General features: G+C 43.4%; 1 protein-coding gene across 1 annotated transcript in view; it reads left to right on the top strand.

Moving 5' to 3' along the window:
• tenm2a (teneurin transmembrane protein 2a) overlaps positions 1 to 12,262 on the top strand; it is a 135,712-nt gene that overhangs the window by 73,443 nt on the left and 50,007 nt on the right. The window contains exon 10 of the mRNA XM_080773907.1: positions 2,583 to 2,768. Within this exon, the coding sequence (XP_080630033.1) occupies positions 2,583 to 2,768 (186 nt within the window). The remainder of the gene's footprint in view (positions 1 to 2,582; positions 2,769 to 12,262) is intronic.

The raw sequence follows: 12,262 nt of genomic DNA, 5'->3' as shown, positions 1-12,262 counted from the left end.
TCCATGGGTGGGTAGATATACTGTACATCTGGATGGGCCCTGACTGCTCCATGGGTGGGTAGTTATACTGTACATCTGGATGGGCCCTGACTGCTCCATGGGTGGGTAGATATACTGTACATCTGGATGGGCCCTGACTGCTCCATGGGTGGGTAGTTATACTGTACATCTGGATGGGCCCTGACTGCTCCATGGGTGGGTAGTTATACTGTACATCTGGATGGGCCCTGACTGCTCCATGGGTGGGTAGATATACTGTACATCTGGATGGGCCCTGACTGCTCCATGGGTGGGTAGTTATACTGTACATCTGGATGGGCCCTGACTGCTCCATGGGTGGGTAGTTATACTGTACATCTGGATGGGCCCTGACTGCTCCATGGGTGGGTAGTTATACTGTACATCTGGATGGGCCCTGACTGCTCCATGGGTGGGTAGATATACTGTACATCTGGATGGGCCCTGACTGCTCCATGGGTGGGTAGATATACTGTACATCTGGATGGGCCCTGACTGCTCCATGGGTGGGTAGATATACTGTACATCTGGATGGGCCCTGACTGCTCCATGGGTGGGTAGTTATACTGTACATCTGGATGGGCCCTGACTGCTCCATGGGTGGGTAGATATACTGTACATCTGGATGGGCCCTGACTGCTCCATGGGTGGGTAGATATACTGTACACCTGGATGGGCCATACAAAAAACATTTCCAAAATGTTTTACTTAAAACACTCATTCATATTTAGAAAATGTTTCAGATGTAAAACAACATTCTGAGATGATGGAATGATGATGGTCATGGAAGGGGAACCTTCTGAAAGCTTCATGGGCAAATATGATCAACTTCAAAATCTATTAAAAACTATTGGTAGAGTGTTAAGTAAAAGTATCAATACTGCAATATAGACATACTCCGTTTCAAGTCCGGAATTCAAAAAGTACAAAAGTATTGGGTTCAAAATGTACTTATAGTACAAAAAGTTAAAGTACTCATTGTTTGGAATGTCCCATTTCAAGTCTTCAAATGTATTGTAAATCTTTTGAAAATAGCCGATGCGACGCATTGTGAGCTTGTAGATTGGCTAGAATTACTCAAGTAAAGTACAAATACCTCAAAAGTAGTACAAAAGTGCTACAGTACTTAAGTAAATGTACTTAGTTAACTTTCCACCACTGCATAGGAATTGGCTTTACAAACAGCTCATTGGAAACTATCTGTATCCATCCGGAGCTGGCCGAGACTCTACCGCTGTCATTGTGTGTCATTTCATTGCCATGCCAGTAAATCATCTGTGTTCATTTACAACATGGAACTGAAATGGACCTTTGTGGGTCCATTTGCTTAACGAATTGTGTACACTGAAACATTGTGATGATTTCAATCTAACATCTCTGGAATTTATTAGACTGTATTTCTGAAGATGCCCGCAGTAGAGATATCACCTACACTTGTAGAAGATTTATTTGAGGTTTCGTGCAACAGTTTGCCAGTAATCTATATTATACCATAAGTCAGACAGTTTTAACAGCCCCTGACACAGATATTATAGTTACGAAGCCAATAATTTCTATTTTTCTTGGACTGTATCTAGAATGTAGCGTTACAACATAATTTGTGAACAACACCGCAGAACACTGGTAGTCTATTTTAGTAGACTCAAAATCAGCATAAAACAAATAACCAGTAACAGCTGCAGTTGATAGGATCAAAACAGTTCAAGGGAAATGGCGACGATGTTAAGGACCTAAACCCTATTGTTCTTTGGCGAGGACACCACGTGGGGAACAGTTACCCTGTCTGCTGTGTATTTACAATATTTAGGCATTTAGCAAGAGTGACTTATTGCAAATTCTAGTCTCCCTCCAAACAAGGTACAAAATATCAGATGTACAAGCTCACCACGTGGTTGCGTCACGCCGCGGATCGCCTAATTTAGTTATCCGTAGTACGATGAACATACCTTACATACATGCAGTGGTGGAACAACTACTCACATTTTTTATTATTCTATTTAAGTACAATAGAATAGAATAGAATATAGAAATAGAGTAATATAGAAATACTCCATTACAAGTAAAAGTCCGGAATTCAAAACGTACAAAAAGTACAAAGGTATTTGGCATCTAAATGTACTTAAAGTACCAAAAGTAAAAGGACTCATTGTGCAGAATGTCACATTTCAAGTTATCAAATGTGTATACATATTTTTTAAATAGATCTGATATTTTCAAATGGCCGCAATGTTGAAGTGGTTAGTGTATTTTTTGTAATAAATAATCACCTCCTACAAAGTAGCTAGTAACTAAAGTTATCACATAAATGTAGTGGAGTAAAAGAAAAAAACACAATATATACGTAAGAGCAACAATGCTATTCCAAAGCCCCCTCTCGTACATTTGTTACAATCTTTCAGCAATAGGATCATCTTTTGTTTTTGGTGTGCAGATCTTGTTGAGCTGGTCATTTTGAAAGTAGCTCTCAAGTAAAAAAAATAAAAAAGTATGTGCACCCCACACATCTACTGTCTTTTATTTGTCACAATAAACCCAAACTGTTTCTATGGCCTCCCTCCCTGCAGAGGTGTGCTCCGTGGACTGTGGGACGCACGGGGTGTGCATGGGTGGAGCGTGTCGCTGTGAGGAGGGCTGGACGGGTGCCGGCTGTGACCAGCGCGTGTGTAACCCGCTCTGCGTCAAGCACGGAAGCTGCAAGGACGGCAAGTGCCAATGTCATCAGGGCTGGAACGGAGAGCACTGCACAATTGGTGAGCTCACATCGCGTGTGTTTGTGTGTGCGTGTGTGTGTGCGTGTGCACGCGTGTGCGTGTGTGCAGTGGTGGAAAAGGTACTAATTTGTTTTAATTAAAAATAAACGTATGCGTTCACGTGGGCAGGTTCAAAGATGCATGCAGTCTACCGTTCATTGTCAATGGAAGTCAGTGACGTGATGATGCAAAGACTCATCCGGCGTTTGTAGCTGCTGCAAAAGCCTCAAAGCGACAAAGCTACAAATTGAAGCTGAGCTGGGTTCAACTTCCAGATGCGAAGCGACAAAGCTACAGTAGCTGCAATGACACACGTCACTGTACGGACGCACACTTGATGACGTCAACGACCACGTGAGCAACAGATTTTCCAAAAGTGTACGCGACAAATGATGCTGTGATCTTGTCTGCCTGTGTGAACGCAGCATTACAAGTCAAAGTCCAGAATTCAATATGTACTTGAATAGAAGTGCAAAAGTATTGGCATCAACATTTTCTTAAAATATTTGCCGCTGAGAGTAGTTGAGTGTACGTAAAAGTATTGGAAATGTACCTAAGTAATATGAATTGCATTTTTATAGCGCTTTTCCAAGTGCTCAAAGCGCTTTACAATGGTTCATTCATTCATACATTGGGAGGTGAAGCGGCGAACAGTCGACGCCAGCGTCCTCACTTACCACATTCACACACCAATGGTGGCGAGCTCACGCCGACCAACTCATTGGAGGCAGTGTAGGGTTCAGTGTCTTGCCCAAGGACACTTCGACATGTAGACAGGAGGAGCCGGGATTCGAACCGCCGACCCACGGATCATTGGACGACCTGCTCTACCTCCTGAGCCACAGCCGCCCAGTAAATGTGTTTGGTTACGTTACACCACTGCATGCGCAGTCTGCACATCAGCATGCGCAGAAGAAACAAAACAGAGTATAGCACCTGTTCCGTGGTGTCGGTGACGAGATAGGGAGAGGCAAAGCCGACATGCGGAGTGGCTCTTTGCAGGGCTCTTCAGGTATAGGACTTATAAAGACGCAGGGCTTAGTGCCTGCTAAGAAAGACCTCGGGAGTCTCACAGTTTGAGAAAGATGAATCTCTCCGCCGCTGCAGCGCCGACACAACATTCACAGCTGTATTTCTGCATTTGTAACGTGTGCCTGTGTGCCTGCCTGCCTGCGTGTGTGTGCGCGCGGGCGCGTGTGTGTCTTTGTGTCTGAAATCTCTGAATGACATTTGTGCTTATGTGAACGTGTGTGTGTGTGTGTGTGTGTGTGTGTGTGCGTGTGTGCGTGCGTGATATCATAATATTTGTGCCTGTCAATCACTGTCTGTCATATTGACGTTGGTGTCAGTGTGGGTGGATGAATGTCACGCTCATTTTATTCACCGGCGGGGCATCGAGATGCCAAGTCTCATTTCCCTATCATCAAGGCACACAAACACACACGAATATCCTCTTGACGCACGCACGCACGCACGCACGCACGCACGCGCACACGCACACACGCAGGGGAAATAACTGTGTGATCTCAGTGTTTTCCCCCATTGAAAGTAGGTCATCTTTGCCTGCATCGTCAAATGTCAGCTTGTTGCAGAGCAATAGGCAAAGCAAGGCCACTGTAGGATATGCAGCAAAAACTTTAATTGGATAGCACATTTCAACGCTGAGGCCATGTAATGCGCTTTACACAAAACATAAAAAAAAGGACATTTGAATAAATTATTTAAAAAATTTGAGTTAAAAGAATGGAACATAAGAATGAGCTCAATGAAATCCTTGGCAACACGAGACCTTCTCAGTGGTGTATTAATGCAGCTCATCTTCTAACCGACGGTTCATTTCAGCTCATCTGCGCATGACGTTGCTTGCTTTTCTGACTAAATAAAAAATATAAACCTCAACCAGGCCCCCCCCCCCCCTCCTCCTCCATTGCCCCATGCATCTCTTCTTACCCTTTGCACGTTTTCTCTCACTGCAGACATTGGAAGCATGGTTTACAAAGCAGGTACCGTATCTTTGACCGTGTGCTTTATTTTTTCTCCTTTTTACGCCTGTGGTGGTGGTAGTATTAAAGCGAGCTTGCTGCGTTCCATGGCTCTGGCTTGGCTCTGCTAGCTGTAGTCGTGTGGTGCTGTATGACTGTCTAGTAAAAACTAGCTTTGGTGTCCGCACAGTCTCAATGAACATCAGCCAGTGGTGGAACCAATTGTACTTAATGAAGTTCACCCAAGAAATTACTATTTCTGTCGTTTATTAATAACCGGTGAGGTCTTTCAGTCCTGGACATTTTTTGTTTGTAAAATATTCCTTAAATTTTTCCTTTTTGTTGTCTCCACCAGACCGAAGGCATGGGGAGAGAGTATATTTTGCACTCCGTCCGTGTGTGTGTGCTTGTGTCCGTCCGTCTGTGTACAGCTAATCTCCAGCACCGTTAAACTGGTCAAATTTTGCACACACACTCCCTGTATGAACCTCTGCCCCAAACTTTCCAGAATTACCTATAGCGCCACCAGGAGGCCAACGTTTGAAAAAAACATTTCTTTGAATTACTCCTCCAGATTCTGTCCAAAAATCCTGCAAATCGGTACACACTATCTCTATTGTTATGTGCTCAAGACGGATCTGTCCGATATTTCAGATTCCATCCAAATTGGCTAACATTGGCTTTCAAAGTTTGCAGGATTGCCCCGTTTTAAACAAAAAGCCTCAAATCATGAACGCAGCGTGCAATTTACGTTAAATCTTTCACAGACTTTCCTACTAGGCTGAGGAATATATCCCACCCTTTTCACATTGGCCTGTTATAGTGCCACCAACAGGTGGATTTTTGCAAAACACATTTTTGGAACAAAATGCCTCAAATCATCCAATTGCCATTCAAGGCGTAAGAAGAAATGCCACCCTAACACGTTGGCTTTTTATAGCGCCACAAGGAGGCCTCAACCTGACCTGTCCTGGTGGAGACCTGTGCCCCGAGGGGGCACAAAAACAGGCTTTCTAAACATTGTAATATTGCTACTTTAACTCGAGTTAAAACAAATATAATAATAATAAATCTTCTTCCTTCTACCACTGGCCGTCAGCCCTGCAATGTAGTGCACTCACTCCTCCTGTAGGAGGCGCTCCGCATCACAGGCCAGATGTCATTAGACATGGATGTCCTGGGCTTCACTGACGGCATGCTGTTGTGTGTGTGTGTGTGTGTGTGTGTGTGTGTGTGTGTGTGTGTGTGTGTGTGTGTGTGTGTGTGTGTGTGTGTGTGTGTGTGTGTGTGTGTGTGTGTGTGTGTGTGTGTGTGTGTGTGTGTGTGTGTGTGTGTGTGTGTGTGTGTGTGTGTGTGTGTGCGTGTGATGTGTACTATTTAGTAATACCAGTGGTGGACTGTAACCGCTGTAATGTGTGTTTTCTCATACTATACTTAAGTACAATGTAAAGGTACTTTACTTCAGTATTTCGATTATACTAGATATTATACTATATCCACTGCATTTCAGAGAAAATAGGCTTTTTTTTACATACATACATACATGTACATTTATTGCACAGCCTTGGATACTAGTTTCGATAGATGTATAGATTATCAGTACAAATTATAAATTAACTTTTAGGTTAAGCTAACCTGCTGTATAGAACGTTATATTATAAAGTGTAATGAAAATGAGCTTTGCCAGCTTCAACATTAAAGTTGCAACATTAAAAACGCTTGAATGATCAATAGATAGTCCAATAACATGGCGTTATATTAAATGGGCGCTCAGCATAATGGCTTCACAACACTTGTTATAAATGTCTATGATTATGGATAACAACTTCTGACATGATTTAAATATTGTAAGTGCTGATCATAATGCATGAGAACAGCACAACAGCAGATCAACTACCATTATACTGTACATCATACAGGGGCAACCGACGGCCTGGGGGCCACATGCGGCCCCCACCGTCACTTATAATATATGGCCCTCAGGTTAATATCAGCCGATCTAAGCTCAAAACGTTTTGAGCTTGTGTGATTGGGGAAATATAGTGGCCCTCTGGAGTGAGTGTGGAAATATAGTGGCCCTCTGGAGTGAGTGTGGAAATATAGTGGCCCTCTGGAGTGAGTGTGGAAATATAGTGGCCCTCTGGAGGGAGTTTGGAAATATAGTGGCCTTCTGGAGGGAGTGTGGAAATATAGTGGCCCTCTGGAGGGAGTGTGGAAATATAGTGGCCCTCTGGAGTGAGTATGGAAATATAGTGGCCCTCTGGAGTGAGTGTGGAAATATAGTGGCCCTCTGGAGTGAGTATGGAAATATAGTGGACCTCTGGAGTGAGTGTGGAAAAATATAGTGGCCTTCTGGAGGGAGTGTGGAAATATAGTGGCCCTCTGGAGGGAGTGTGGAAATATAGTGGCCCTCTGGAGGGAGTGTGGAAATATAGTGGCCCTCGCCATCGTCAAAGTGGCCCACCACTGGTGTACTGTACATAGTCAGACTGACAATGCAGGATAGTTATTATTATATGCTGTTCCAGCACTTCTGATACTTATTTTTATTCATAATTATAAACACGTGTCTTATTAAGCCTTGTGTGCATTATAATTATGATGCATTATAGCCCTGCACCTTTAAGTAAAGTCCTACCGAATAGAGTTATACGCTGCGTTTTTGCTATTCTTGTACACGAGTCAGAAGATGTGAGGGGACTGCTTCCACCACGGCTATTAGCTCTACTAAGGTATTCAGCTCATGCGCCGTGCATTCCGCGCGAGAAGAAAATGATGAGAGCCTTAAAGTACTTTTGGGAGGTGTAATTGGCAAATTTCATAGGCCACTGATGCAAAGCTTTAATGTTGTGCTCGAAGACAGAGCCCGCTAACTGTGTGTTTACATTTCGGGGTATTTGTGTGACGACAATCTATGGTGGCTAATGAATCCCTGTGTGTGCGTGCATGTGATTGGTGTGTCAGCGTGTCAGCTTGTGTGCGTGCGTGCATGTTGTTGCGCTTGCACATGCGGCGTAGGAGTCCGACAGACACACTTCTGCGTTTTGCAATTTTGTGGTTTGGCCGTCAAAAAACATCCACGCCAGAAATATTATTTAAAGATGGAGTGCCGTGATTTCTTTTCCACCCTAAAACATGATCATCAGGTCTTATTGTTATATAAGGAGGTATAATACAGTACAGTGTACAGTATTTGTTAAAATGTTGTTTTTATGTGGGCACGCCCACCAGTTTATTAAGTATGCCTGGTTTGCCTGGTGGGTGGTGATGGGTGGTCATCCACCCACAGCTGGTAAAGGGGTTGATGATAAAGGGGTTAGGGGAGGGGCTGATGTCACTATATTACTGTTTATTTCATTGGCCCGTTTGACTGTCAAGGGTTCAGCCTCCAGGAAGAAACCCTAAATATAAAGTGAATACACCATTGCACATAAAAACGACTCCAGGGTGTCGTACTGTCACCTCATAGACACATGGAAAACTGGAAAAATACAAATATTGTGGCACTCCCTCTTTAAAAAGTATGCAACTCAGAGCACACAAGATGACATGAAGAGGTTCACAACGCTGATACAATCGAAGCACACTCTAAGACGGTCCATTTGGTCCCATTTATACACTCTCAGAGTTAAATTAACATTGATTTTACATTATACATTGGGGGTCCCAGAGATAGAATAATATGCATGTCAAACTGGGGGTGCTGAAATTAAACGGGTTGAGAATCTCTGCTATAGAGCCGTAACAATCTTCTCTTATGGGGATTCCTGGAAAATATTTGTCACCTGTTGGTACCCTAAACATATGCCTACATACAGACAGACATAGTTAGGGAGGGACGGACATAGCTGGGCATTTGAGTGGCTGCACCCATGGTTGCAACACTCAAAACACAGACACGATTAGAGAGTGAGAGTTGACATGTGGCGAAAAAAAGCAATTATCGTAATTTCTCTGTTGGACGGATGTACAGCGCTGTCGGCACTATCCGTGAACAGTGGTCTCACTATCCGTGAACAGTGGTCTCTATGGTCGGCACTATCCGTGAACAGTGGTCTCTCTATCCGTGAACAGTGGTCTCTCTATCCGTGAACAGTGGTCTCACTATCCGTGAACAGTGGTCTCACTATCCGTGAACAGTGGTCTCACTATCCGTGAACAGTGGTCTCACTATCCGTGAACAGTGGTCTCACTATCCGTGAACAGTGGTCTCACTATCCGTGAACAGTGGTCTCACTATCCGTGAACAGTGGTCTCACTATCCGTGAACAGTGGTCTCTGGGATTTATTGCACTGACCTTTACCGTTATGACCTTTTAGAAAGCTGCTGGATTCTCCGAGAGCGGCTGTACTTCTCTTCTTTTTTTTTTTTTTTAGAACAATGTCTTTGTGACTTTCTATCTTTTTCACACTCTTGTTCTTGGTCTCTCGTGCTCTCTCTCTCTCTCTCTCTCTCTCTCTCTCTCTCTCTCTCTCTCTCTCTCTCTCTCTCTCTCTCTCTCTCCTTCATTCCTCCCTCTCCCTTTCGCACGCCACGAGCAGTGTGTCTACTGACCCATAACCCAAGGCAATTTCTACTCCTTTTTGAGGGGATTTCGTTGGAGTCACACTGCATTAGTGGGGAGGGAAGACTTAATAGTTTCTGAAATCCCTCTTCATTCTAGTTAGTATACGACGGGGTCGGGGTGGAGTGGGGGGGGGTCGGGGTGGAGTGGGGGGGGTTGGGGAGGGGGGGGGGGGGTGATCGACTTGCCTCCACAGCCAGCTAAGGCTAACCCAAACGAGCTGATCAATGGCTATGGATTGTCCTGTCCAGACAATTCATAAGTATTTGGCATGCTTTAAATGGCAACTCCATTGAACAAGCAATCACCGCTAACTACCTTTTGTTCGCGATCGAGAGCTCAATACTTGGGGACAATCAAGGCCCAGCCTGGCTGTTAATGCCACATTATGAACCGTCCCCTGATGCGGAAAATGGCATTAATTAAAAAAATAATAAAAACCTGCTCTGATTTGATTCCTCGCGTCGAGCCTGTATGAGAGGTTATGCTTCTCTATGGTGGAAAGTAACTATAGTACATTTACTCAAATACTGTACTTAACTACAATTTTGAGATATTTGTACTTTACTTGAGTATTTCCAATTTTTTACTTTTACTGCATTACATCTCAGAAGTATAATATTATACTTCTACTCCACTACATTTATTTGATAGCTTTAGTAGTTACTATGTAAATTAGTATTATTATTACAAAACATGCATTAACCACTTTATATAAATTTGTATTGACCATTTGAAAATAGCATATCGAAAGATCTACAAGCTCACAATGTGTCGCGATGCGACGCATTGTGAGCTTGTAGATCTTTCGATTTTTATTCGAAAACTTGAAATGGGACATTCTGCATAACGAGTACTTTTACTTTTCGTATGTAACGTACATTTTAATGCCAATGCTTTTGTAGTTTTAATCAAGTGCATTTTTAATTCCGGACTTCTTGCTCGTAACGGAGTGTATATTTCTACATTGCAGTAGTGATACTTTAAGTAAAACAACTTAGCACCATTTCCACCACTCCAGCCTCTCAGTTTCTTTACAAAGTCCTCTGCTGACATTCAACGGTCACCAAACACATGATGGAACTGCGATCGGAGAGAAATGTCTGTTAATTTAACCGCCGCCTCGGTTGAGATTGCACAATTTGTATTCGTAATGCGGCGGCTTTATTGATGCAACGATTTGTTAGAGGGCGCAAAACTCATACAGTGCGACTCGAGTGGAAATATATGTTCATTAATCCGTGGAGCGACGTCTCAATGAGAAGCATTTCATATTCATAATCTATTGCTTATTGGCTGTTCTGTCCTGCTGACTCCACACTGCCACTGAGTGGGAAATGTCAGGCCATATCTCCAGAGTGCTTGTGTGTGTGTGTGTGTGTGTGTGTGTGTGTGTGTGTGTGTGTGTGTGTGTGTGTGTTTGCCTGTGTATCGGTGTGCATGCTTGTGTGCGTAAACATATAATTGTGTGCCTGCTAGAGAGAGAGTGTGTGTGTTAATGTGTATGTTTGCCTGTGTATTGGTGTGCATATACAGTATGTGTGTGCCTGCTAGAGAGTGTGTGTGTGTGTGTGTGTGTGTGTGTGTGTGTGTGCGCACACGTGCGTGCGTGCATGTGCACATTTCACTTTATGCACACACACACACACACACACACACACACATACACCCCATTTGAAAGGACCTTTAGACAGAAGTTGGTGGTTACTGAAGGTCGCGGGTCTTTTTGATATTAGCCTCCGCAGTGATGTGAAAGTTACAATATCCCGAGGGCATTGGGCATGCCCAAAAACAGCAAAACATAACATAAAGTTTAATCGAAAAGAGACTTAAAAACAAAGAAAATTAAAAAAACTTGTTTTCAAGGACAAAAGATCCTTAAAACTTTAAATATGGAGAAAACTTCCTGCTCGACAGCTTGGATGTATACTGTAAGCTTCCAGGTCACTGCCAGTTGGAACCTGTTCTCCCCCAGTGTGTCCGTCCGTCCGTCCGGATTACCAGCAAATCTCCGGCACCGTTAACCCGGTCGATGCCAAACGTTGCATACACTCTCCCTGGATGCCAACGATGAACCTCTGCCCCACATTTTCCAGAACGGCCTGTTATAGCGCCACCATGAGGCAGCTTTTCATTTTCTTTTTTTACCTATAACTGCACTGATCTGCGTGAAACGTTCCATGCACACTCCCTCGAGGCCAAGGACAAACCTTTGACCTGCATTTTTCACATCTGCCTTTTATAACCAGGAGGCCGACTTTTGTAATACACATTTTTTTATATTACTCCTCCAGATTCTGTCCAAACAAAAATCTCACAAATCCTTACACAGTATCTCTATAGTCATGTGCTCAAGACAGATTTGTCCCATATTTCTTATTCCGTCCTAATTGGCTATAATTGTCTTTCAAAGTTTGCATGGGCCGTTTAGAACAAAAAGCCTCAAATCATGAACGCAGTGTGCAATTTACGTGAAATCTTCCACGCACTTTCCTACTGCTGAGGAATATATCCCACCCTTTTCACATTGGCCTGTTATAGCGCCACCAACAGCTGGATTTTTGCAAAACACATTTTTGGAACAAAATGCCTCAAATCATCCAATTGCCATCAAAGGCATGAGGAAATGGCACCCTTTTCACATTGTTTATTTGTGTTGCCTTGTTATACAACCACCAGATGAAGGCATGCTGCAATGTGCTGCTCATCCAGAATTCTATCCTCAGAGATGCTATGAGTGATCTGGCTCTGCAACAAAATGAAGAAAAGTGTTGCAAGAAACAAAACAAAAAAAACATGTTTCTATTACTCCTAACCTCACACTCATTGGTGAATGAATGTGTGTGTGAATGGGTGAATGTATTGTGCATACATTCACCCATACACACACACACACACACACACACACACACACACACACACACACACACACACACACACACACACA

This window comes from Protomyctophum bolini (genome assembly GCF_963924005.1).
Source record: "Protomyctophum bolini genome assembly, chromosome: 10".
NCBI classification, from domain to species: Eukaryota; Metazoa; Chordata; class Actinopteri; order Myctophiformes; family Myctophidae; genus Protomyctophum; species Protomyctophum bolini.
The sequence above is the reverse complement of the archived record's forward strand: the minus strand, read 5'-3'. Positions and strand labels throughout refer to the sequence as shown.